The sequence below is a fragment of the Diorhabda sublineata genome, chromosome 10 (assembly GCF_026230105.1).
Source record: "Diorhabda sublineata isolate icDioSubl1.1 chromosome 10, icDioSubl1.1, whole genome shotgun sequence".
In the NCBI taxonomy this organism is placed as follows: domain Eukaryota; kingdom Metazoa; phylum Arthropoda; class Insecta; order Coleoptera; family Chrysomelidae; genus Diorhabda; species Diorhabda sublineata.
Window position 1 is genome coordinate 9,593,924 of NC_079483.1, and position 24,434 is coordinate 9,618,357.

Here is a 24,434-nt window from a genome sequence, read left to right on the forward strand (position 1 = left end):
ACTTAACGAAATGTATTAATAAAACTTAAAATGTTAAAAATATATATTTTCTAATAAAATATAGCAAACAGAAAACGTTAATTGGGTTATTAAATATTATAAAATGTTAGTATTGTTTATATCCAGCGTCCATCTTGGTAAACATAATTTTTTCTCAAAACTTCACTAAACATAATTCACGGCATAATTCTATTATGATATTTATATACAAAATATAAAATAAAATCTCCATTGAACAATTATTTTTTTATTCGTTTATTTATGCTGACACATAATGCTGAAATATAAAATTAAATTGACACCGTCATTTGCAACATCTGCCCCTAAATGTCGGCAATACTTTATACAATTTGAACATTTGTTGTATCAGTAAGTTCAGATAATAATTTTCTAATAAATATTAATTAGGAATACAACTATTAGCATTTGATAGAATTATTATAGATACTATATAATCAAGTTCGTTTTAAGAGTTTGAATTAATATTAACTCTATGGTTTTAATGCGCTTTTTCTATGTCGAGTTGAATCTAAATGCTGGCAACACATTATACTGCTATTTTAAAAGGAAATCAAGTTGGCAACAATGACTGGTTTTCTGATAAGTTTAAAGATTCATATTTGCACAGTTTATCATTTGTGCCTTTTTCTAAATAGTTTTAGCGATTATTTGTTTAGTGAAATTGAAAACAATACTCTCGAATAAATGTTACAACGTGAGTTCATTTATTTTCTTACATTCATACAGCTTAGAAACTTTTTAGAAGATAACTGCTGGATACAAACAGTACTGAGTTAAGGTATAGTATTCAATCCTTTATTATAAATTATATATATTTCACATTTAAAGTTTTGTTTTCGCCTTTTAATAAATAGTTACATTTTTCGTTGAGGTCATAATTGTATAAAAATTTATTAGATTGAATTTCTATATGTTTAAATATTTTTAAAACATTGGTAATTATTAGTGGTTATGCTAAAAAAAATTAATACACTAATATTTCTTTGGAGCTAGAAAATGTTTTTACTACTTAATGTTTCAATATTTTAATTTAGACATGGGTAATGTGTGGTAGTTAGACTAAGAAAAATTACCACATTAACATTTTATTTAAGCAATAATCAAATTTATAGTAGGAAAATGTTTTGTTCAATATTCTTATTTAAATATAGGTAGTTTGTGGTAGTTACACTAAGAAAAAGTAAGACATTAATATTTCTTTGAAGCTAAAGTCAAATTTGGTGAAAAAATTAATATTCAAAGCAGGTCTCTTCTTTCTCATTTTGTCTATTATATGAATGAGTGAATGTTAATTATTGAATAGAAATTTATTTTCGTTTTTGTTTACTCAATCAAGAACTGATCATGATTATGGGTTTTAATTAAAACACTAGTTCTGATTGTATTAATTTATTTTCATTTTTAATAAAACCGTATCATATAAACAATTTGAAATAGCAAATATCTTTATTTTTGTTTTTCGACATATTCAATCTTCAATTGTCTTCTCAAAATTTTCCCAGACGGGTTTCTAGGAATATTTTTCACAATTTCAATCCCACCTTCTAATCTTTTGTATTTAGCCACTTTATTAGCTACATATTGTTGTATTTCGTCTAAATTCGTGCTATTCTCGTTTTTGGGAACGACAAAAGCTCTCGGGACTTCTCCGTTCGTAGGATGGGGTATACCTATAACTGCTACATCTGCAACTGCAGGATGATCTCGTATAATTTCTTCCAATTCAGCTGGTGCCACTTGGAACCCTCTAACCTAATAACGATTAAAATTATAATTTATCATTATAATTGGATAATTGGAACATCTTACTTTGATTAATTCCTTTAATCTGTCGGTTATGAATAAAAGTTTTTCGTCATTGTAATATCCCAGGTCACCGGTTCGTAACCAACCATTTAAAAATACATTTTTTGTCTCTTCCGGTCGATTATAATAACCTTTCATTACTTGTGGCCCTTTGAGTATTAATTCTCCTTGTTGATTCGGACCTAAAGGTTTTCCTAAAACAATTTGAAGTCTTGTTAATTTCAAATTAACTCAAATTAACTAAATTCAATTCTCAATTAATCAATTCCCAAACGATGGATACATAAGTATTGCAAAGCTCGGAAAATATATTAGAGTTAGTACATTTTCGTGTTTAATTTTGCCACAATCCCACTACGAAAACGTTTATATATTTATGTATAGTAATATACTTCGATAATAAATTTTTATATACAAAATGACTTACCTTCTGGATCATCGGGATTGATGATTTTAACTAATGTATTCGGCACTGGTCTACCTATGCTTCCGGCGATTTTTTCGGTTCTTTTACAATTTTTAGGAGTGAACGAAACGGCAGGTGACGATTCCGTAAGACCATAACCTATATTAAAGTATTATAAAGTATTCAAATGAGAAGATCTTCGAAATATTCGGTGGAATTTTCAAAAATGACACCAGTGGGGTTGAAAGGTTTTGTGTCAATATTAAGTCACGTGTTTATCTGGACCGTCCAAGATTTGAAGAACATCCAGGAAGAAATTCATTCAAAAACTAGCGTGCGCCAATTCAAATTTAAACGAAAGATGAAGCACTTCATTTACATATATTTTGAACTCTTGTAAGAAATATATTGTAACAGCTCTTTCGTCGCTACATGACGGTTTGATGTCCAGGTATCGAATTGCTTCGGGAACCAGTTTTGTATCGTGGTATGCTCCATTTGCTCCAAGCAACGTCAATGAAGGAAATGAAACATTCGTTAGGTCGATGTGGTGTTCACGAATACGCTGAAGCCAGTTAAACAGATTTTACTTGATTGGTAACCTGTGTATTTGCTGCTGGTGTTCCTTAAGATGCATTTGAGATACGGAGTCGGATAAGAAAGCTGTTTCGGATCTTGTTTCCGCTATTGGCTGCGTGGCGAAAAGGCTGCTGGCTCCTCCCGTGGTCTTCCGAATATTAAGGCAGAATTTCCCTTCTAACAATCCGCTGGACAAACGCGGATTCCGATTGGGAGTTAGGAAAACAACTCTACTTACAACGGTATTCTGTGGATGGTTTCTGATTTCGATGAGGATGGAAGAACGACTTTCACAGGCGCGCGCGCTTAAGACAGATCGTCTCGCTTAGCATCCACCCCTGGATAATCCACGAATGGATGCGAAGAAGGACATTTCACCACCCCCTGTCATTCCGATAGGTCCTCGTTCACGTCGCAATTTCGCGCGTAGACTCCTTCCTCTCCCCTAAGTTCTATAGCAGATTCGGGAGATCTTTTTATGTTAACGAGTTGATCTGTAGACGCTTGTTGTCATGTCTTCTTAATGTGTGTTTTGACTGCAAATAGTAAACCCTTTCCAATCTTCTTCAGCAAGAAAAACTCGAGTGGCCGTTTGCCTTCTTTACAGATGACATTTGCTTATGAAGTGCTTAGTTATCCTATCGGGGGGTGTCCTCTTGTGGGTTGACTTCCCATCTCGACTCGGCGCGAAAGGCGGGATCGCCTCGGCTACGGTTCCTTGAGTGTAAATTGTAGTTTCGTGGGAAAACTATATTTTACATTTAAACCGGGCTATTTTTATGATTATACTTAAAAAAGAATTACGTTTTTGCGTTAAAAAATATCTTCGTTACAATCTATTTCGTATTCGTATATATATATGTATGAGAAGAATATGCTAACCTTGAATGATTTGTACCTCCCGCTTGATTTTCTGAATAAACCGCTCCTCGTCCAAAATTCCTAATGGTGCAGCTCCGGAAAATAGCACTTTTAAATGGTTAAAGTACTCTGGCTTCACTGCTGGATATGACGCAAGAAATAAAACTGCCAAATTAAGAAAAATAAATCAAATCTTTTGAATATTACTCCAAAAAAACAGCGAACTAAAGAGAATTAAAAACAATGTTGTCAGATTTTCCCTTTTTATGATTTAAAAACACAGTTTGACTTCTCAGACCTGGGCAGCACTTTCGCTACGATTATTGAGCAATCGCCTACGCAGCCGTGGGCTAAACAAATGCTTTCGTTTGTTGTTTGTGAATTTATTTGATGGTAATACGACCACGCCATGTGTCGCGTTTTAAAATACTTAATACCGGTAGACATTACTCCGAACAAACTATCTCAATTAAACGATAATTCGTCCACATCTGAGTAACCTATATCTGTCCCAGGAAATTCCAACTAACCTTCTTAATGTCCAAATAGCATACATATACATTAATCCTTCCAGATATACCTGATTTTGGAAAAACCAAAACCTTCTACCAGCTCGCGCGACGTAGTTGAATCTTTCGTTTCACATATTTTTGTGTATATACTTCTGTTAAGCGTCCATAATAGATTTTAGACCGTATTATTTTGATTGCAAGAAGTGCAAGTAGGGAAAGTGGTTTTTTTCCTACTTGTGGGAAATGATTGGGATTCTAGCTAAACATCTAGTGGAAACTCCATCCAAAGCTTAAGTTTGTTCTGGTACCTTTCAGCTACCACTGGATAATCAATTTGCAACTACTCATGTTTGATAAACTTCTTTTGCTTGAAATCTTTCTTGCAGAAATAAAGGTACAAAATGTATTTATGGAGTCTACTTAACACCATTAAACAAAACAACTTTCAATTAAATCAATCAATTAAATGTCAAAGTTTCACATAAATCTGACTAATCGATTAGTTTTTATATCGTATTAAAGAAATTTTTGAAGAAGAATGCTGTAGAAAAAACCGATTTTGATTTATAAACCAATAAATTAAAACAATTGTTGGGTAATCCCAAACCAGATTTGGAAAAGAGTGGAAACTATGAAGGTAGCTGCAATGATTGTGACGGAAAGTACATTGGACAGACTAAGAAATCTGTTAATATCCGGTTTAAAGATCACCTGGGTTATTTGAAATATGGACAGTTCGGAAAATCGAGTAGTGATTGGCACGTTGCTAGTCATAATCAAAATATTAAATTTAAATGATGAAACATTGTTAAATATAAGAAAAGAATACATTAAGATGACTAAATAGCCTTATAGCCCCTTCTATAGTTTAGTAGTTGAGGAATAAATTTGAAAATTTCTTGCAAAAGAGCTTCTCCCGCTTAAATAGTTAGGTTGAGTTAGTTAGTCAGTCTATGAAGAAGAAAATTTTGTTATCGAAAGGCGCGTAAGGCCATCAACGTTTCCAGAAGCTCCAACCTAGACTAAATCAGGCATTTAAAAAAAGCGATGCCTTTCAGCGAGTAATGGTCATTACTGGTTAATCTACTTTTCAAATTTACAATATTTATTCAGTTTGAAACTTACCTAAAGGCGGTGCAGCAAAAATCATACTAATTGGATTATTTTTCAACACGTTAATATATGACTCTGGAGTGAACTTTTCCATAGCTATGCTTCTACTACCCTGATGTAGAAAAACGAAATTCGTCATTAATCCATAAATATGATACATCGGTAAAACAGCTGGTATCGCATCTTGGAAATCTCCTGAAAAAAAAAAACAATAGGTTTGTTTTTGGTAGCTGCACTGGAACTGTACTGAACCGGACCAGTGCAGGCCAGTTCATGACTGTATAGAATTAGTTCGATCGGATACAAAGAACGTGCAGAGTGTTTGTACGGAGTGTTTGTTGATTGTTGTATTTAATGTGATTCAGACCTTGTAGTATTATGACGAAGATGTAATGTCTCCGTTTCCAGATTACACTTATTGCACTGTCTTGCACTGCATTGAACAGATTCTAGACCCTGTGCAAGCAATCACGCTTTAGTGTACACTAACTAGTTCAGCCAGTGCAGCTACCAAAAACAGACCTAATATGTACTAACCTCAATTCGAACTTTCCACATCTTAGTATCAAATGGGAATTATGTCGAGAAACGCGCGGTGATTAAATACTAAAGTTTGAAAGAGTTAAATCCAATAAAAAATCACGAATATAGATATGGATATGATATAGGGGATCCGTCGTACCATACGACGTACTGAAAATGTTGTATCATGAATTTAAATCGTGTACAGACGTTTATACAGGTTGGATCGCGCGTTACAAGATGGTGTGCGACTATTAGACAAATAGTTTTGAGATATGGGTGTCTCATATCATACTGTACATCCTGTTTACCTTAATCCATAACTGGTTATCGAAACGCGCGTCAAACAGTATAATTGTTAGTTTTGGTGTAGTGGTAATGTATACAGTGTGTTCATCAACGGTTCCAGACGTTCCAATAAAAGTTGGTTATGTTAAACCTAGACAAGTATTTACTACAAAAGAAGTTAAAATCTTTCATTATATTTTGGATTACTTCTTGTGGGATGTTAGATTGCCAAAGCGCAGCGCATCTTAGTGCTAAAAACATTCCCCCTTCTTGGGGGAAAGTAGCTAATCCTGATTGGTTACAAAAAATTTATGCGCGTCAAAATCCTCACTTGTTTTGAAGGTTACTTAAGCGATATCTTCATACCCAGCAACTTATAATGTTAATGCTTTCTTCAATGTACGAGGATTGTCTAAAATTTTTTTGATTTAACAGAAATCAAGATTTTTTATTTGCAAAATCATTTAACATAGTTGCCGGCAATTTTTCTTGGATGTAATATTCTTAAATTCTTGTCAATGGAAGGCCTCTGGCGAATATTTGAGCTGGTAATTTTTCAAGGTAGATGACCGAAGAAAGTTACGAGTACATCTTGATAACGATAGCTGACACGTGAAGATTAGAATGGAAAAAAATGTTATCTTATTATCATCTATAGTACTTAAAAACTACTTAAACATCACAAATGCAACATGGATGCTTAATACTTCAAAAAAAATATCACCGCTTGTCCTAAATCCGAAAAACGTCAAAATCTCTGTTAGGCGCCTTTCACACCAAACGAATCCGAATCAAGTTGAATCTGATTCGTCATCTCCACTCTTTCACACCAGCTGAATCAACCTAAATCTATAAAAATCCTTTCATATTCTTTTAGTTGTTGTTTAGTTGTTTTAAATGCAATAGTGTTTCGTAGGAGGCAACGGCGGAAACAGAAAACAAAAAAAAGTGTGGATACATCACACAAATAGAAAAAGACTTAGGAATAGGAAAAAAAATGTTTAATTCTTCGCCAATTTTCCTCCACACAGAAGATATGATATTTCTGTTGCTGTAATTTTTATCACTGGCGTCATAAATCGCACTTTTTTCTTTAACTTTTAAAATTAATAACTCCACGTCCATCTCGTATGGTTGTTGATCCAAGACTGACCGGACGAGGAATATGACAGGTTGAATCAAGTGCGACCTCGAATCAAACCTGATTGAACCTGATTCGTCCGGTCTGAAGGCGGGAAAAGAGTCGCTTCACATTTAAACGGAGCGCTCGAAGCGAAGATTCAACTTGATTCGGAGTGATTTTGATTGATTCGGATTCGTTTGGTGTGAAAGGGCCCTTAATAAATCATGTTAAAACTACACAGTCGTCCAATTTGTTAAGTTATACAAAGTGTAACTTATAAGTAACGAAACTAGCCTTGATACAAAAAAAATACGCAAGCGCCGAAGGCTTTAACGACTGTCACTGTTTAGCCTTCTCTTCCGAATGCGGAAGTCCGTAAACAAAGTAGTGTAGCCGTAGTCTTCTTAGAAAACTAACAGAAAAAGACTTCTCGTACTGTGTCCAACGATGGTAGGGGGGGTATAGGAATAAAGGTAAGGTAATCATGAATAAATATACATAATATCAAAATAAATTTTTTTCGTATCACCTGTTTCGTAATTTAACACTTCGTAGTTCTTTCTCTTATGTAATTTGACTGCATGATAACGCCGTTATCGAATAATTTGGGGTGTTCCAGACTAAATTTGAAGAATCTAGAAGAATATTTGATAGATAATCGAATTAGATACAACGTACGACAGTAGATGAAGAAATTGACGAAATTGGGTGACAAAACAATCCCGAGCTTCTGGTATTTTATCTTTATCTAAAGTCCTAGATAAAATTTGAGTTTTTTCAAATAATTCTTGATGCGTTCGACGTTTCGATCTTTTATTATGAAACGACCACTAAGCAGTTACCTACATGATGATTGAAGTCTGGTTATAGTAAAAAACAGCCACCAAAAAAAGCAAATACTATTTGGAAATTAACACTAACCTGAAGGTGAAGTGTAGTTACTCAAATCTGGATGCGACAGCTGTAGAATATTTGAAACTAGATTTCTATGAGTTAAAAGTACACCTTTTGGTAATCCCGTCGTTCCACTAGAATACGGTATGAATGTTACTTCGTTAGCATCCCCTGGTTGGATATCGGGAATATCTATAGTCGCATCTATCAATTCCGAAAAGTTTACAGTTTGTTCCGGTAAACTTTCAGCTTGCTGAAAACAAAAATATAGAGCAAGGATCGCATCGATAAAGTTGACGCTTTTTTGGAGTATACATGTAGGGAGGTACTGAAATCCTTTCAGTAACGGGCTAGTGAACTAAACAACCCCTATTTGATGTGTAAAATAATTCGCTTAAGCTTAATAAGAAACTGAGATTGTGCGATTTTCATCAAATTTACAACACAACTATTTACGCAGATGATTCAAGAAATAGTTCACTTTAGATCCTTCGTTTGGATGCATCTGCACAGTGGTTAAATGCCGAAAGACAAGAAGACAGTTAAGTTGTTGGGGACATGAATCATTAGAAGATGACCCACGCGTGGGAGGAGACTACTCCAGAGGACTTTAAATGTGTTGGGAAGTGGGAGAAATTGTTTAAGTGGAAGTAATAGGCGTTTATAAACAATAGAAATTGCAACGCAGTATCAAAACAGCGTGGAAGAGTAGAATGTTGCAATCGATTTTTAGAGCTTCACCGTGAGGACCAAGAAAGTGTGATCTGATCAAAAGAAATTTCATGGAGTGACTTCAAAAGGAGACCTCTTCTAAAAAAAGCAATGGATTGACTTTGAAGGATCAAATACAACCATGAACGCCGCATATTACTCCAACACAGTTTCGTCAAATAATTATCAAAAAAAGACGCAACAAAATCAGCAGGGGTTTGCGTTTGCTTTATGGCAATGCTCCAGTCCACACTCCATCGCTTTCCGAGGATATTGTACACGAATGTGGCTCTACATACAACCAACATATAACCCTGATCTGGTCCTGTCAGATTAATTCGCGGTCAGAATAGGATAGATCCAAACTAGACTTTTTTACTATTTTATTATGTTAGTACTCTAACTTTTGGAGAAAGTGAAGGTCTTTGGTGATCTTCTTGGTAACATAAACATTACGAATAACAGACATATTTAATATCTAAGTAGTAAAACTTACTGTTTCTTTCACAATAACAATGGGGAATTTTCTTTTACTTATATCCAAAGCGGATTTAACTGTAGGTACTAAATTTGATTGCGTAATGATTAATTTCGGGGACGCGTCTTCTATTTGCCTCGCAATTTCATCTGAAACAATAAAAATTATGAAAAACTATCCGCATTTATCACCATGTTCAACTGAAATCATAATATGGCAGAGGGCAGGAAAAGAATGGTTCTAACCAATTCGTTATATTCGTTATTAATCAGTTTGAAAAGTATCTTCGAGGATTTAAGCTCCGCAACCAGATTATGGATAGACTTTGGACTAGTTATGATTCAGATTCGGTTATTCTTTTAAATCTCATGATTGCTTCTCCGAGTTTCATGGATGGACAATAGGAAAATGAAAATACAGAAGCTTTTTACAATTAAAAGTATATTGAGTTGCGGGGGTCATTTTGGAAGGTACTTTCCGGATCCGGCTCATAATTTTTTTATTAATTGGTGGTCCTCTGCCATAATATTAATTTAGGGTAGCCAAGTGCAAGATTTCGGTAACGGAATGAGTTCAACGAGTAATTTATGAATAGTTTAAAAAATTGTAGCTAATTCGGCGACATTCCAAAGGAACGAAAGACGCTGATGAAGAAATTAACGATGATGGTCCATTTCCACTTGGCCATTATGTAGATTATTCTTATCCCGGGAATATTTGTTAAATGGAAGGATAATTATCAAGTTGAACGTTAAAAATAAATCATACCAATTGAAAGCAATTAATTAGCAGTAAAATATGCCACCAGGATAGTACCGCTGTTTTCTTTGGTACCGACAACAAACACTTGGATAAGTACGGAAATCAAGTATCAAATTAGCAACAAAGGAAATGTTACATAGAATTTGGAAAGTCATACTATCAAGCAAATAATAGAAAAATATTATTCATAGATTTCCGGCAAATAATTCATGAAGAACGACGTGATGGAACCAGACATTGAACCTAAATTAAAAGGATCAATGACCATGAATCTAATAAAAAACGATGACCAAGGACTCCCAAAAAGTTCGAAAAATTAGGAACCGTGCCAAGTCGGCTGGTGCTCCAGCGAGCTTTTTATTTCTCAGGAATCATCGAATTACAGATTCTGTTGTGTGCCACAGGGAGGTTAACTTGACGGGAATAAAAACCCACTTAATATTGTGGTCTCGTCAAATGTTATTGGCTGAAATTATTAAAGAATATGCTTTCAAATTTGGTACCGAAGTTTGGTATCATATTTGAATGACCAAATTGCCACTTTTTACAAATTAATTGCCTCCCTATGGGCCCCACGTTGAGAAAAAAGCTTGGTGTCAAGTTTCTCCATTAAATCATCGATATCAATACAAACAAATAACGAATTTCCCATATTATTAAGTATAAAATTATGTTGCAAGATCGTGGATTAACTCACAAACAAACAACGAAGAAAAATGGAGAAAAAAATGAAAATTAACAATTCTAACAATTGTTTTCTAAAACTAAATAACAACAATGTAGTGTTTACGTATTAATTTATAACGATTGTTCATTGTTTTTATTAATCATTTCGAAGTTAATCACCTCTCGATATCTTGACCTTCAAATCAGTTGTTCATATTTTAGATAATGTTTTGATTGACATAAAGAGGTTGAATAAAAAATACACGCTTATACATTCAACTAGAATTTCATAATAATCGTCGAGACGAAAGTAAGTAACATGACGAATGACAAAAAAATGTTGTGAGTCATTGGGTCACCTATCATCCTCGGCCCCCTCATCATATACATCATTACTGCCAATCTTTAAACTTTTGACACAATTCACGCACAACACCATCGATCATGAAGTTTTCCCCATACATACGACTCATTCTCACTTGGCGGTACCATCAATAATGGCGGACGTGTTTACGTGGCTGTAGCACAACGCCGACTGACGTCTGAATATCAACAATGTCGGAGTGCGTAATGCGAGAGCTTGCAGTCGCCTACAGCACATGCCTGGTATCTAAAGTCTGTTTATAGATGAAAAATAGTAAACCAAAACATATTCACGTATAATGCCCGTTATTTGGATTAACAACGCCAAAACCAAGCACTCTGAATTTAAGAAATAATAATTTGCGGTTTCATACAGCAGAAATATGAAATGTAAAGTTTGGAATAGGTAAAAATTGAACGGCAAATATGGAATACTCTGTGGATTGTTTGGTAGAGTTCACTCAATTAATCTAATTATAAACTGCCCCTTACTCCTTTATAGCATCGAAATCCCATTTCTTTCGATAAATTATGAAATGTCGATGTTTTTAAAATCTGGCAAGACCTACTCTCAGAACTTTATCCACTGCGGGCAATTCAACGAAATCATCAATTGAATTGTTAATTTTTTTCTTTATGGATACTTTTTTGGGTCGGCCACTGAATGTACTCTGTACGCTCTGTACTCACGAACGATTCGGTAGATACTTGAAGAAGATACTCCGGAAGTATTTACCATTTTGGAATCATCATTTTCTTGCATTCCATTGTGTCAACAACTTCATCATCTGTTTTCGTGTCAGGTAGAATTAGGCAACAGACAAATATAAGCAATCTCACTGCAGTAAGATACAATACAATGCCGTCCCTGTACAGCGATACCGCCTGCGCTTCCCCCGGGATGTTCACGTGCTGATCACGTCCTGATTATTCTTTTGGTACACTCTTTTTCTTCGATAAATAAACTTTAATAACGACATTATAATATCTGTCTGCAAATTTTTACAGATTATTCAATATTAGTATTACGAACTCGTCCCCGACATGAAGCCGGACCTGTCGGATTATAATGGAATTATAAGATTTGGCGAAGTCGCGGCTCATTTGAGGTTTTTATCATAGATCTTTTTATGTATTTGTTTTGTTTCTGTATTTTCTAGAATTTTTGAGAGCTTCGTTCTAGTCTTTAGTATTATAATACACTGACTTTTTCTTTCCCAAACTTAAACTTACCAGCTGTATACATGGGATTCATTGTTGTAATAACCATTCTGGCTTCCATAGATCCCAAAAGGCAGATGATAAATTCGGGAACGTTCGGTAAAAATAAAGCGACAACATCGCCATCTTTTAATTGAAATTTCGTTCTTAAACTTTTTGAAAAATTTCGACTTTTAATTCTGATTTGTTCGTACGTGTATTTTCGACCTGTAGAAGCCGATTCCTGGAAAAAAAAGACATTTTTGTAATCACTCTACTAAAACATTCGAAATTCGATTAGCAAATATTGTAATTAAAATTTTATTTACGCCTAAAAAGTCAGTTATTTATAATTTTCGAAAATTTAAAAACACGGTTGCTGCTTCCTTCCTGTTATGAAACTTTGATTGTTTTCAGAGGGTAAAAAATTCAGAAAATCGCTCGCTATTCCACTTTAGACTCGAGTTTTTCTATATAGTTCATAATTCTGATTCCAACACCCAAAAAATGAAAATTATTTATACGAGGATGGTTCCAGAAGTCCCAAAGAAAACTAGCTCCATCCACTTTTCCCAGCGATGTTTAATAACTTCGTAACCCTTTTTATAATATAAAAAACTTCTTAACGCACTTCATTGTTGGAAAATCTTTCACCACCGAGCCTGGGATCAGGAAATAATCCGAGGGGGCTAATTATGGCGAATAGGGTGCATGAGGTAGCTATTCAAAAAATATATTTTGGTCTATCAAGTTTCTGTGTTTCACAACCTTCCAGCTATCTTCCCAATCGCTTTCTAAGAGCTAGAGACGCAAAACATACAGAAGTAGCTGAGTTCAAGGAGTGATTGGCAATCCTTGGAAGAATTGAGAGGTTATGACGGATATTGAGTGAAACAGTTTCATTAATTATAAGAGAATAAAAATTCTTGTGACATGCACTCGATTTGATAATATTAACGCAAGAATAATTGGCAGTCAACCATATGGTCCAATCATTTGTATATAATTTCGCAATGACGCAATTAGCTGTTTAATTCCCATAAAGGAAATATAGACCAATAAATTTCCCTTTCCAAATATAATTTTTTCGGGGCGATGGGTGTGTTTCAATCGAATCCAGTGGATGTTTTCCCAAGGCCAAAATTGTGTAAATTCCCTTGAACAAAACGTTTTAAAATACTACGGTATTTTGATAATTTGGATTTTCATCACAATGCCTCACGAATATTTCGCAAAATTCCTTTCTCAAGAGTTCGTGGAACTTTGTATGGGTACAGTTTTTATTTCTTCAAAAACTTCACTACAAACGACGACTAGTATTTTATCGCAAGGCAATTTCTGTTGCGTTGTCTTCTATTGACAGTACAATATAAAAATTTGCATCGTCGATTATTCCTGGTCTCGTTAAATGGAACTTATGCTTCAAGTAAACTACCGTCATTAAAACTTTTGTCCTTTCTTTTTTGGTTAAGGGAACCATGATAAGAAATGTACTTGATCTCTCAGATGAATTTCGTCCATTCAGAATGATATTGCGCCTGTCGGAGGGTTAATTCATCAATTTTGGCCATTCCAACAACAGATATGTGAACTGGTACATTGACTTGACGAAATTTCGCTTGTTTTGCTTGTTTTCTTCGCTTAAAAACTGGCTGATACGTATCGTTAATATTTTCCTTTCAATTGGACCATGTCCTGTTTACTCTCAATATTTAACCTTCTCTTGAGTCCTTCTTGAGACCTCTAACCTCCAGTTCATATACTTTTTGGTGATCTCTATGTGTTTGGTTTCTGGACTTCGGCTCGTACTACAAACTCCACCTCTTGTTAAAATTTACGTGACATTATGGATAATCAATTGTGACTTGCGACCGCGAATCAACTGCTCGAGATAACCTCTTGTATATACACAAATATAAAAGTTTTTTTTTGATAATTTTTGTATCATTCAGCTAGTAAATAAATGAAAAAACAAACAACTGATTTTGTGTATCTTTAAGGTCGATCAAAGAAAGAGTTTGCTCGATTCACTTTTCTGTGTGTACCTCATTTTTGTAATATGAAGGCCCCAAATACCTTAATGCCAATTGGAAATGGAGAATTTAGCAGGAAATTGGTCTAAATGAAGAACATTGACACCGATGTCACCGGAGGGTACCGAACACGGAAAGCAACGGAGCCGTCCCGTCACCGGATATGTGTGAATCGACCTTTAACCTTAAATATTTAAAATACACGACATCGACGCTTATTTTGATCATTTTTTTCTCAACTTTGCTTTGTTGTTTGTTTTTTAGTTTGTGAATGAATACGCGATTAATTTGGAGGTACATAAACACCTAAAATCCCTTTTAAATTTGAATTCGATCTATTTCTACTTAATTTTACTTACTGCCCTTATCAGTCTCATGTGGTGTACCAAATTTGGTATTTTTAAGTTAAAGCGTTGCCAACATATTATTTTTTTTCGAAATTTTTAGAACCTACTTTGAAGTGTCGATTATAAGGGACACCCTGTACATTTCTTATGTTTACGATTGGTTTTACTTAGATACCTTTCATTAAATTGAATTGATATCATCAACGGCTTCTTCAGATGTATAAAAACGTTGATCTCTCAATTTATTTTTGATCTGCGGAAATAAGAAAAAATCATTGGGTGCCAAAAGGCGGATAACCCACCAATTCCATGTTTTGACTATGGAGATGCAAGTAAAAGAGAGAAAAAACAGGAACGACGGAGAGTCGAAGGCTAAGGCAGGTCGATTCATCCACCGACTCATATCAAAGTCTGGGTGAACAAGAAGCATGGGGAAACTGATTACTTCTTAACACAAGCACTCATAAACCATGGTTGATTTCGAAGGTACCTTTATACCAAGCGGAGATCAGAAGACGATGCCGCTTTTCCACTACTTCAAATGAGAAGAAGTTAGTAACTTGTATACGCAGAAACGTAGACGAAGTTTCAATATTACCAACGTGATGGAGTGCTTGTTGGAATAAGGGGAGTCCTGGAAATACAACGGTAATAGAAACTAAAGAGAAAGATATAGAATATAGATATAACGAAAGACAGCCTTTGAAACGAAGTAATGGGAGAGCGGATACCATTGCAAAGTGCGGTAGCCCTTGGGAGGTTGTAATCAGTAAGAATCCGATACTAACTGACAACGACGCTTGGTGTCCCTGAGGATTTTCCCTCCTACGGACGATTTGAGAAGGATATCTTTCAACTGGATCCAAGATGTCCAAGATCGAGCACAATCGTCTATATTAAAAGAGGTTTATGTTCAGTAGTGGATGAAACATGCTGTTAAATAATGATGATGATTATTTGGAAGGATTTAATAGGTTAATTAACCTTCCGTCAGGCGCTTAGGCTTTTTCAACACCACCAGGTGCTGGTCATATTCTGGTCGGCAACTTTTGTTTCATTTTACTTCGTAATTCACTATTAATTATGATTTAATTTGTTTTAATAAAATAAAACGCCTTCCATGGCATTCAAATAATATTTTGGAATGTTTGGAATCCTCCTGATTTTCTGTCTTCAAAGTCTTCAACTGCTCTTTTCTGATAGTGAAGGCTTCCCATCTTATGTCTGATCTTTCATTAAATTTTGAGCCAGATTTTTGAGAAAAATATTTCTTCGATCAGGAGCTTCTACTGACAATTCTGAATAGAACAATATCTGTTTTTTGATCACAGCTACGGATGTATTGATCTAGTTAGCCTAGACCAGTATAAACAAAATGTTGCGTTACTATAGCAACGAACAATAATTTACCAGAAGTGTTAGTTTAAAAGTCAAAAAAGTAAACTAGAGTTAAGCAATCAAAGTACCCGTATTTAAAAGGGTTAAGAGGTAAGCAGATTTACGAAGATAGGCTTAATACCTTTGGTAATCAATGTGCTTCGTATGTGACCGTGAAAAATTGGACTGCAAGCTTCAAAACAGGTAAATTTTCCATTGAAGATGATGACCGATGCAGTTCATGACATGATTTTATCAGACCGTCGAATTGAGCTAAAACGGATATCTGAAGCACTGAATATTTCATACGAACGCTTTCATCATACAATTCACGTCAATTTGGACACGAGAAAAATTGCTGCAAAATGGATTCCCAAATGTTTTAATGTTGACCAAAAGTGTGAAAGGGTAGAAGCATCGCTTTCGATCTGTGCTCGATTTGAAGACGATGTAGACTTCTTAAACCGTATTGTTACTAGGGATGTGACTTGGGTACATTTCTACGATCCAGAAACAAAGCAACAATTGCTGGAATGGCGACACTCTGGTTCTCCAAGACCTAAGAAGTTTCGTGTCCAAAAATCTACTAGACAATTTCTTGCTTCAGTTTTTTGGAATTATCCATGGAGTAATCATGATTGATTTTTTGGATAAGGGTAGAACAATAACTGGAAATTACTATTCGACATTCTACGGGAAAAAATTAAAAAGAAAAGACGCGGAAAGCTATCCAAAGGTGTTTTGTTTTTGCAGGACAACGCCTCTGCACACAAATCTCATGTTGACATGCAGAAAATTCGTGATTTGGGGTTTGAATTACTAGAACACCCCCCTTATTCACCAGATTTGGCTCCGTGCGACTATCATCTCTTTCCTCAACTGAAAAAAAGTTTAAGAAGTCGTAAATTTTCTTCCAACGAGGAGGTAATAAAAGCTGTGGGGGTTTGATTTGCAGAGCAAGAAGAAACATTTTTTTTAAGGATCTAGAGACGTTGCAGGTTCGCTGTATGTTTAGTAATAAAATATTTTGACATCGAAATTTTGTTTAGTTCTGTAGGCTACGAATTTTTCAATATATTCGGCGCATAATTTGTTAACAGTTTCAATTCCTTCGGTTGTATTTTAAGACATAATCATTTCTGGTTTCTTGGTGCCTGTGATTCCATCAATATCATGCACTAGCTTTTACCCGCGGCTTCGCTCGCATCGAATCCATTAAATAAGTATCAGAAATCATTATAATAGAAATATATCAATATGATAACTTTATTTTATTGCTTGGTTAGTATTATCGATTTTTAAAAATTACTACATACAATGAAGTTTCAAATGTATCTTTTGATTTTACTCAAAAATCGCTTTGACTCATCGGTAGCATTCAACAACAAAGTTTTTTCGACGGTTCTTCTGGTTCACCAAGCAATGGAAGTGAAACTTTACCACTGGAACAGCACATTCCAGGAGTTTCATCTTTCCATTTGAGTGCATTGCAATATTGACATTTTTTATTTATTGAGCCAATAAAAATTAGAGGATGTTTGTGATATTTGTATTGTAAGGTCATATATAGGTCATAGGTATCTTCATTACGTATGAAACCATTGGCAACTCTTTTGGAAGCCGAACTGGGAACTGACAAAAATTCTTGATGGATACCGATGAATTTTCCCTCGGAGTGCCTAGGAATGGAATTTTCTTTGCTAAAAGAATCTGAGCTAAGTCAACACGTACTTCAGCAGTTCCCAATTTTTACTTCAATGTTTACTGAATGACCGAGAAAAAAAGTCGGCGGAAATTTTAATTTTCTAATAATAACGAAAATCCATTTCGGCCGTCCAACGGACCGCGTAACGCGCCGGTCGAAAGGTTAAGTATAAAAATTTGTTTGTTTATATTATCTCGTGTTAGTAAAATGCTCAAAAATAAAAATAATACCTACCGTAGCCGTGTACTTATTGTAACAACTTATTTTGTCGTAGAGCAATTCTGGCACTGTAATATTCGGAATAGAAATATCCTCTGTTTCACTTCTTAATATGTTCTCGTGTAAATCGGTTGCGATACATCTCGAAAACAAACTTTTATTTTTAACATTAATTAATTTTCTGTTTAATAATATTTTTCTAAACACTGCCATGTTGCGAAGCTTCTTTCTATACGTTTAAATCACAATTAGTTTATTCGCAAAACACGTACTTAAACTTTGGAATTTATCGGACTACTAGGTATATCAGTTAAGATAAACAGACACGACGATTTATCTCAGGGTTATCAAATATGTATAGCGAGTATTTAAAAATATAAACTTAATATTAAATTACACTTCCTACATAGTTGTTTCACTTGATCTATCACTACTGGTACGATTTGTAATTGATGTATTGAGTTAGAACATAATCGATGTATACGATATTAGTTTACATTCCGTATTTGTCGTTGAACTATGAACTAGTACCGGTTTTAACGTTTGGAACGACATAATTATCATTTTTACGATAATCAAGGTCGGTCCGACTCGAATGTGAAAAGGATTAGATTGTAAAATATAATATCAATTTATTTATATCTTTAATTTTTTATTTATCAGACCTTTTGACATGTTTATGCTTTTAAATCTTCTTGATTTTAGGTCCCTCCTATTTCAAAATTAGTTTTTTTAATAATTTTTGAAAAGTCTCAATCAAAATATGATATTTACACTGACAATTTGCTGTCTAAATAGGGCAGACGTCTCACTATTTAGAAAATAGATTAAGAGGTCATCAATACGATAAAAAAACTGCAATAACGAACCATGAAATATCAAAAAAACATTTCTATAAATCATTATGAATTGGACGGCTGTTATTTAGAAAGATGCACTTAATTGTATTCCTACTTCAAAATTAGTAACAAATCATTTTTATACCTCGTCAACTTGCTACAACTGAATATTAAATTATAAAACGCAAATAGACGAGTAGAATGTACCTGCCTGTAAAGGCGTTTGGTTTAAACAGGGTACCAGACATGAATTGAACCCTTTTTGTACCCCGTTCGTCTATGAGAATTTCGGTAGTCTTTTATCTGACGCAAATAATCTTGTCCCCATCGAACGATCCTTGACGATTCAATTATTGCCATCCATTTATTCAGTTTTTTGTGATTAAAACCACATGCTGACAAAACTTAACGCAATGTATAATTTTATTCTGGATAATTTGCTACCTTTTGTTATATTACTTCTAATTTCGCAACCGATATCCTTCGCGCATTCCTAATCTCTAGGAGCAGCGAAGCTCTGCTAGAATCAACTTAGGCCTCGTTCAAGAGGCGTTCGCGACCTAGTTATGTTGGTTTTCCCTAAAACGTGCTACCAGGTATATCGGATCACGAATATACGTGCCGTATGCTGCTCGTACATTAAATATCATTGTTAATGAAGCTGCCGGCTCTAGTGGTGGAATTTCTTGTGAGACTTTGTATCGATGGGAAAAAGCACGTAAAAAGTTTTATTTTTAAACCCCTAAAGTGAAACACGGTAGGAAAATCGTATCGATGATATGAAGACTCTAAAACAAAATCTAAAAATCATTATTACTGCTTATTATAAACAATCATATGTTCAGTTTTAATTGGATATAGTTTTGTTATCAAGAATTGATATCTGAGTGCTTTTCAATATTCTGCCTTCTGTCCAAGTTTAATGATCATCTTATGAAAGCTTGCAAGGACTTAGAGTATTTACGAAATGTCGTTGTTATTTATTGAGTTGAAAACAACTTCCATATTGCACAAAATTACACTAGATACTTGGAATAGTCGCGGAAAAAAGTTATTTACCCAGCATATTCAAATATTTACAAACAAACCTTATAGATATCTTGTCCGAGACCGTTCTGGTTCTCTAAGAACCATCATTACATCACAAAACGGACCAGCGTAACTGCTCCAGACCTGGTGCAAAGTGAAAAGTTGCTGGTTCATACAATCAGCCGGCAGTCAACGTGTTAAACAACGACGCATTGAAATATGAGTTTCTACGGCCTATCAAGTTTTATGATATATTTTTTGTGAAAAATATTAGCGTAATGGATTGAAAATAATAATAGTTGAAATATGATTATTATGTTTTTCTAGAGAACACATAATAGAGATTTTCGGAAACTATGATCAGGTTAACCCTATCATGATTTGAATGTTCATAAAATACCTAATCCCGATCATGTTCACTGTCGTTCGGAAACTAAAACAAATTTGGTGATTCAATTACCAACTTAAATTAAAATCCCTATATAGTTTAAAAACAGGCTATAGCCATTTCTATTCTAGTACATATATTATTGGTAAATGCGTTGAGCTGATGGATTGTTTCGTTGTTTGTGTTTTTTTTAGCCTTAAAGGTTAATAGTTTGCCATATTTTGTTATTTTTGATTAATTTATACGAGCTACATAACACTTGAAACAAGATTATTTCCAAGGAAAACGGATCATGAAGTTAGAAGGCTCTGATAAAAATCTCGTTCTGTGATAAGATTCGCAATTAGCTTTCAAATGAAATATCTGATCTCAGAACGTAGTTTCCGAAAAGTCATAAAGTTGGTAACACTAGATATTTTTAGTTAGCCGGCGCGGCGTCGAATCTGCGTTTAAGAGGTTAGCTTTTTATGTTTTGAAGAAATATTATTAAATTTGAATATTTAAATATGTCTGAAAAACAACTATCTGTCGTCGAAGCCCAACTATATGATAGGCAAATAAGATTATGGGGTATAGAATCACAAGAAAAGTAAGTCAAACAATAATTTTGCTAAAGTTTATATTCAAACAAAACTTTTTATAGATTACGAGCAGCAAATGTTCTCTTAATTAATATTAGAGCTTTGGGATCTGAAATAGCAAAGAACATTTTACTTTCTGGTATCAATTCTTTAACAATATTGGATGATGGTATAGTAACTGATGAAGAGCAAGCGAAAAATTTCCTCCTCAGTAAATCTAGTAAAGGCAAAAAGGTAAGGATTGAAGATTTATTAATCTTGGTTTTTTTAAAAATATATATTTCTCATTTAGATTGCAGAAGAAGTGTTACTTAAAGCTCAAGCTCTTAATCCACTTGTAGAAATAAAATCCGATACAGATTCGCCCAGTAGCAAGGATTCTAACTTCTTCAAAAACTTCACTATCATAGTAGCTACGTGTATTAAAACAGACCTCTTACTGAAAATTGATAAAATCTGTAGGGCTAATAATGTCAAGTTGATTTATGGGGATGTTTTTGGATCATTTGGATATTCTGTAGCTGATTTTCAAGATCATGATTATCACGAGTAAGTATTAAACATAGATTTTATTGTGATTTCAATAATTAGCTGTTTTTGACACATTTAATAATGTTTTTCTATCAAAGTGTCACTTATTAGCTCTTAATTGTTCTCAAGGGAATTTTGCAACTTTACAACTAATTTTTTCAATTTTTTCTGATATTTTTAGAATAAAATAAAGTAAATTACTAATTGAAACTTGGTTCAGCTCAAACTAACTTTTTAAGAATTTTTGGTGGTTGGAAAGTAATATTGTAGCTGTTTGGGGTATTTAGGACTAGAATTAATATTTGTCTTGAATTTTACGTGGAAAAACTATGAGGAAAATTGTAACAAGACTAGGATCAAATATTGCTAGTGTGCTTGTAGAAATCAGGTGTAAACGAAGTAAAAAGGTCTCATGATGGTGTAGAAAAGACAAAAGAAAAAAAATTTGTTACATCAAATGAAGTAATTTAACAGTTTCAATAATGTTTTTGATTGAAAGTGTTACTTATTAGTCAATATTTGATTTTAATGATAATTTCACAACTTTTCGACTGATTTTCAATTTTTTTTTCGGTTATGTTTTGTGTTAATCAATTATATTAAAGTATAGTAGCATCTTGAACTCAGTTCAGCTCGAACATAACTTTTTAAGAACTTTTGGTGGTTGGAAAGTATCTAGAAAGTATATTTTTCTGTATGTTACATGGAAAACTATAAGGAAAAAGACTTTATTCATTGTGAAAATTCACTAGGATCAAATATTGCCACTATGCTTGTAGGGATCAAGAGTAAATAAACCAAAGGTCTCATAATAGTGTAGGAAGATGACAAAAATAAAATTTGTTGAATAAAATGAAGTAATTTAGCAGTTGGAATGTAGTTCAGCTGTAACATAACTTTGTAAGAATTTTTGGTTGTTGGGAAATAATATAGTAACTCAAAAGATAAACTACTGAAATTAATATTGTGTAAGTGATTAGGGTGTCGCACTGAGCTCCAAAGGATTTATTGTATCCATTTTTTTGCTGTGGCACTATTTATTGTTGACAGTTTTACCCTCAGGTATAATGTGTTCTCTCTCAAACTTCGAGAGAATGTGGATTGAGGTATCATCCTGTATATAATGGAATCTGTATGTTGCACTTTTAGCTAAACCTAGCATTTTCAGATGCCCATTGAGGCTGCAATGTCCCGACAAGACGCCTGTTGGTATTCGTAGATTGTTCTTGTTTATGTTGAAACATTTAATAGACCTTCTATGGTTTTAGTTTCTTAAGAGTATCTTCACCTGTTTTAACCCTGGTCGATTCTTCCAGTTTATTTCTAAGATGGTGTTTTGCTTCAACAGCTAAACTGTTTGGGTATTTCATATCCTAGATTTACTTCTTTTTTGAGAGAAGTTCAGGATTATATCTGGTAACATCTTTGAACATTCTGAGTGAGGTTTTGTCCACCATGTTTTCCAATAATATATGATGAGGTGGAAGATTTATAACCACTTTTAGTGCGGCTGTTGTAAAAGGTCTCATTGTAACGGTTCAACATTTGTACCTTTTAAATAATGAGGGACTTGATTTGATTCATTATAAGACAATTCTCTGTTTACAGAGATCAGGTGCAAATGAAAAAAAGGTCCCATGATGGTGTAGGAAAGACAGAAAAAACAACGGTCAAGGTACAAGGTGTTATCAATTATCCTGAACTGAATAAAGTCCTCATATTACCAAATACCAAACAAAACGTTGATACAATAAAGAAATTGAGAAGGAGGAACGAATTGTTTTTCTTGATGTTGGGTGAGTAAAAAAAAATTGAGAGGATTTTCATATTAACCACATTTTTTTCAGTTTTAATGGAGTTCCGCAATAAGAACAACCGTAACCCTACAGAAGTATCCTATGAACGAGATTTGAAGACTCTCAATTCGATTAAAAAAGAAGTGTACGAACTCTATCAATTCGACGAATCAAAATCAAAACTTCCTGCTGATATATTTGAGCAAGTTTTTGATGAATTCGTACCGGTTTGCGCCATCATCGGTGGAGTTATAGCTCAAGAGGTGATTAAAGCTGTATCTCATAAAGAAGTTCCCATAAATAATATTTTTTTGTTTGATCCCGTTACATACGACGGTAAAGAAGAAACTATCGGTGCTTAAGTACTAAATGTAATCGTTTTAACTTATTTTAATTCTGAATCAGTTATGAGTATAGTATATATAAAACAAATTTTATTTCTTTAAAAGTTTTTGGTAATGTAACATTTTTGGGTTTAATTATTTAATGTTGAAATTAAGATACATGACTTTTTAAGTAAAATTTCAATTTTTTTTTGTATTTTTTTGAAAATACCTCTACCGTTCCACTTTTTAGCTTTTAACCCTTTGTCTTAACCCACTTTTTATAAACTATACAAAAATATTTGTAATTACAGTTAATTGTAGGAAGTTTTTGATTAAGAAAATAGTTTTATTCCTTACAACTAGTTTTATTTTGATTGTTTTGTTTGATGGACCATCAAGTACCAACTATCAGGCTACGAACCATTGAAATGGACGAAATACAACAACCGGTAAGATCGTATACCTTTTTATTATTATCAATATTGATTTTAGTCGAACATCTAAAACCCCATATAAATGACATAATATGGATAAAAAATCGTATACAGATGCTAAACTTTTTACATTTAAGGATATACCAGACGACTCACAAATGAACACAGATATAGAAAGTGATGGGGAAGATATTGTTAATCAGAAATTACAGGAAAACGATTCTAGCAAAGAGATTGGAGTTTTTCAGTACTATGCAATTGAAGAAGAATAAATTGATGACCATAATAGGGATTTTATAAAACTATGATCAGGATAACCTGTTAATATTCATAAAATAATCCCAATCCTGCTCATTGTCTTTCGGAAATTAAGTAACCAATCTGATTATGGGGAAGACAGATTTGATATTGTTAATCAGAAATTACAGGAAAATGATTTTAGTAAAGAGATTGGGTATTTCAGGACTATGCAGCTTAAGAAGAAGAAATTGATGATCTAGTTGTTGGAGAAGAAGTCGATAACC

General features: G+C 33.9%; 2 protein-coding genes across 3 annotated transcripts; one reads left to right on the forward strand and one right to left on the reverse strand.

The window, feature by feature from the left end:
- Positions 1 to 591: 591 nt before the first annotated feature.
- Positions 592 to 23,683, forward strand: LOC130449937 (SUMO-activating enzyme subunit 1). 2 transcript variants are annotated; one of them, XM_056788044.1, is made up of 6 exons: positions 592 to 799; positions 20,665 to 20,831; positions 20,886 to 21,057; positions 21,116 to 21,372; positions 22,963 to 23,150; positions 23,202 to 23,683. In XM_056788044.1, the coding sequence occupies exons 2-6, from the start codon at positions 20,749 to 20,751 to the stop codon at positions 23,510 to 23,512; spliced, it is 1,011 nt and encodes a 336-aa protein (XP_056644022.1). In that variant the 5' UTR covers positions 592 to 799; positions 20,665 to 20,748; the 3' UTR covers positions 23,513 to 23,683. The 2 variants fall into 2 exon arrangements, with proteins under 2 accessions (XP_056644022.1, XP_056644021.1); XM_056788043.1 differs by having other exon boundaries at positions 619 to 799; positions 20,669 to 20,831.
- LOC130449936 (uncharacterized) lies at positions 1,395 to 18,600 on the reverse strand. Its single transcript, XM_056788041.1, has 9 exons — positions 18,002 to 18,600; positions 12,339 to 12,549; positions 9,333 to 9,463; positions 8,153 to 8,378; positions 5,311 to 5,493; positions 3,695 to 3,838; positions 2,255 to 2,392; positions 1,831 to 2,021; positions 1,395 to 1,773 (listed from the first exon to the last, which is right to left on the reverse strand). Exons 1-9 carry the CDS (start codon positions 18,197 to 18,199, stop codon positions 1,468 to 1,470), a joined length of 1,728 nt encoding a protein of 575 aa, XP_056644019.1. The 5' UTR covers positions 18,200 to 18,600; the 3' UTR covers positions 1,395 to 1,467.
- Positions 23,684 to 24,434: the final 751 nt, after the last annotated feature.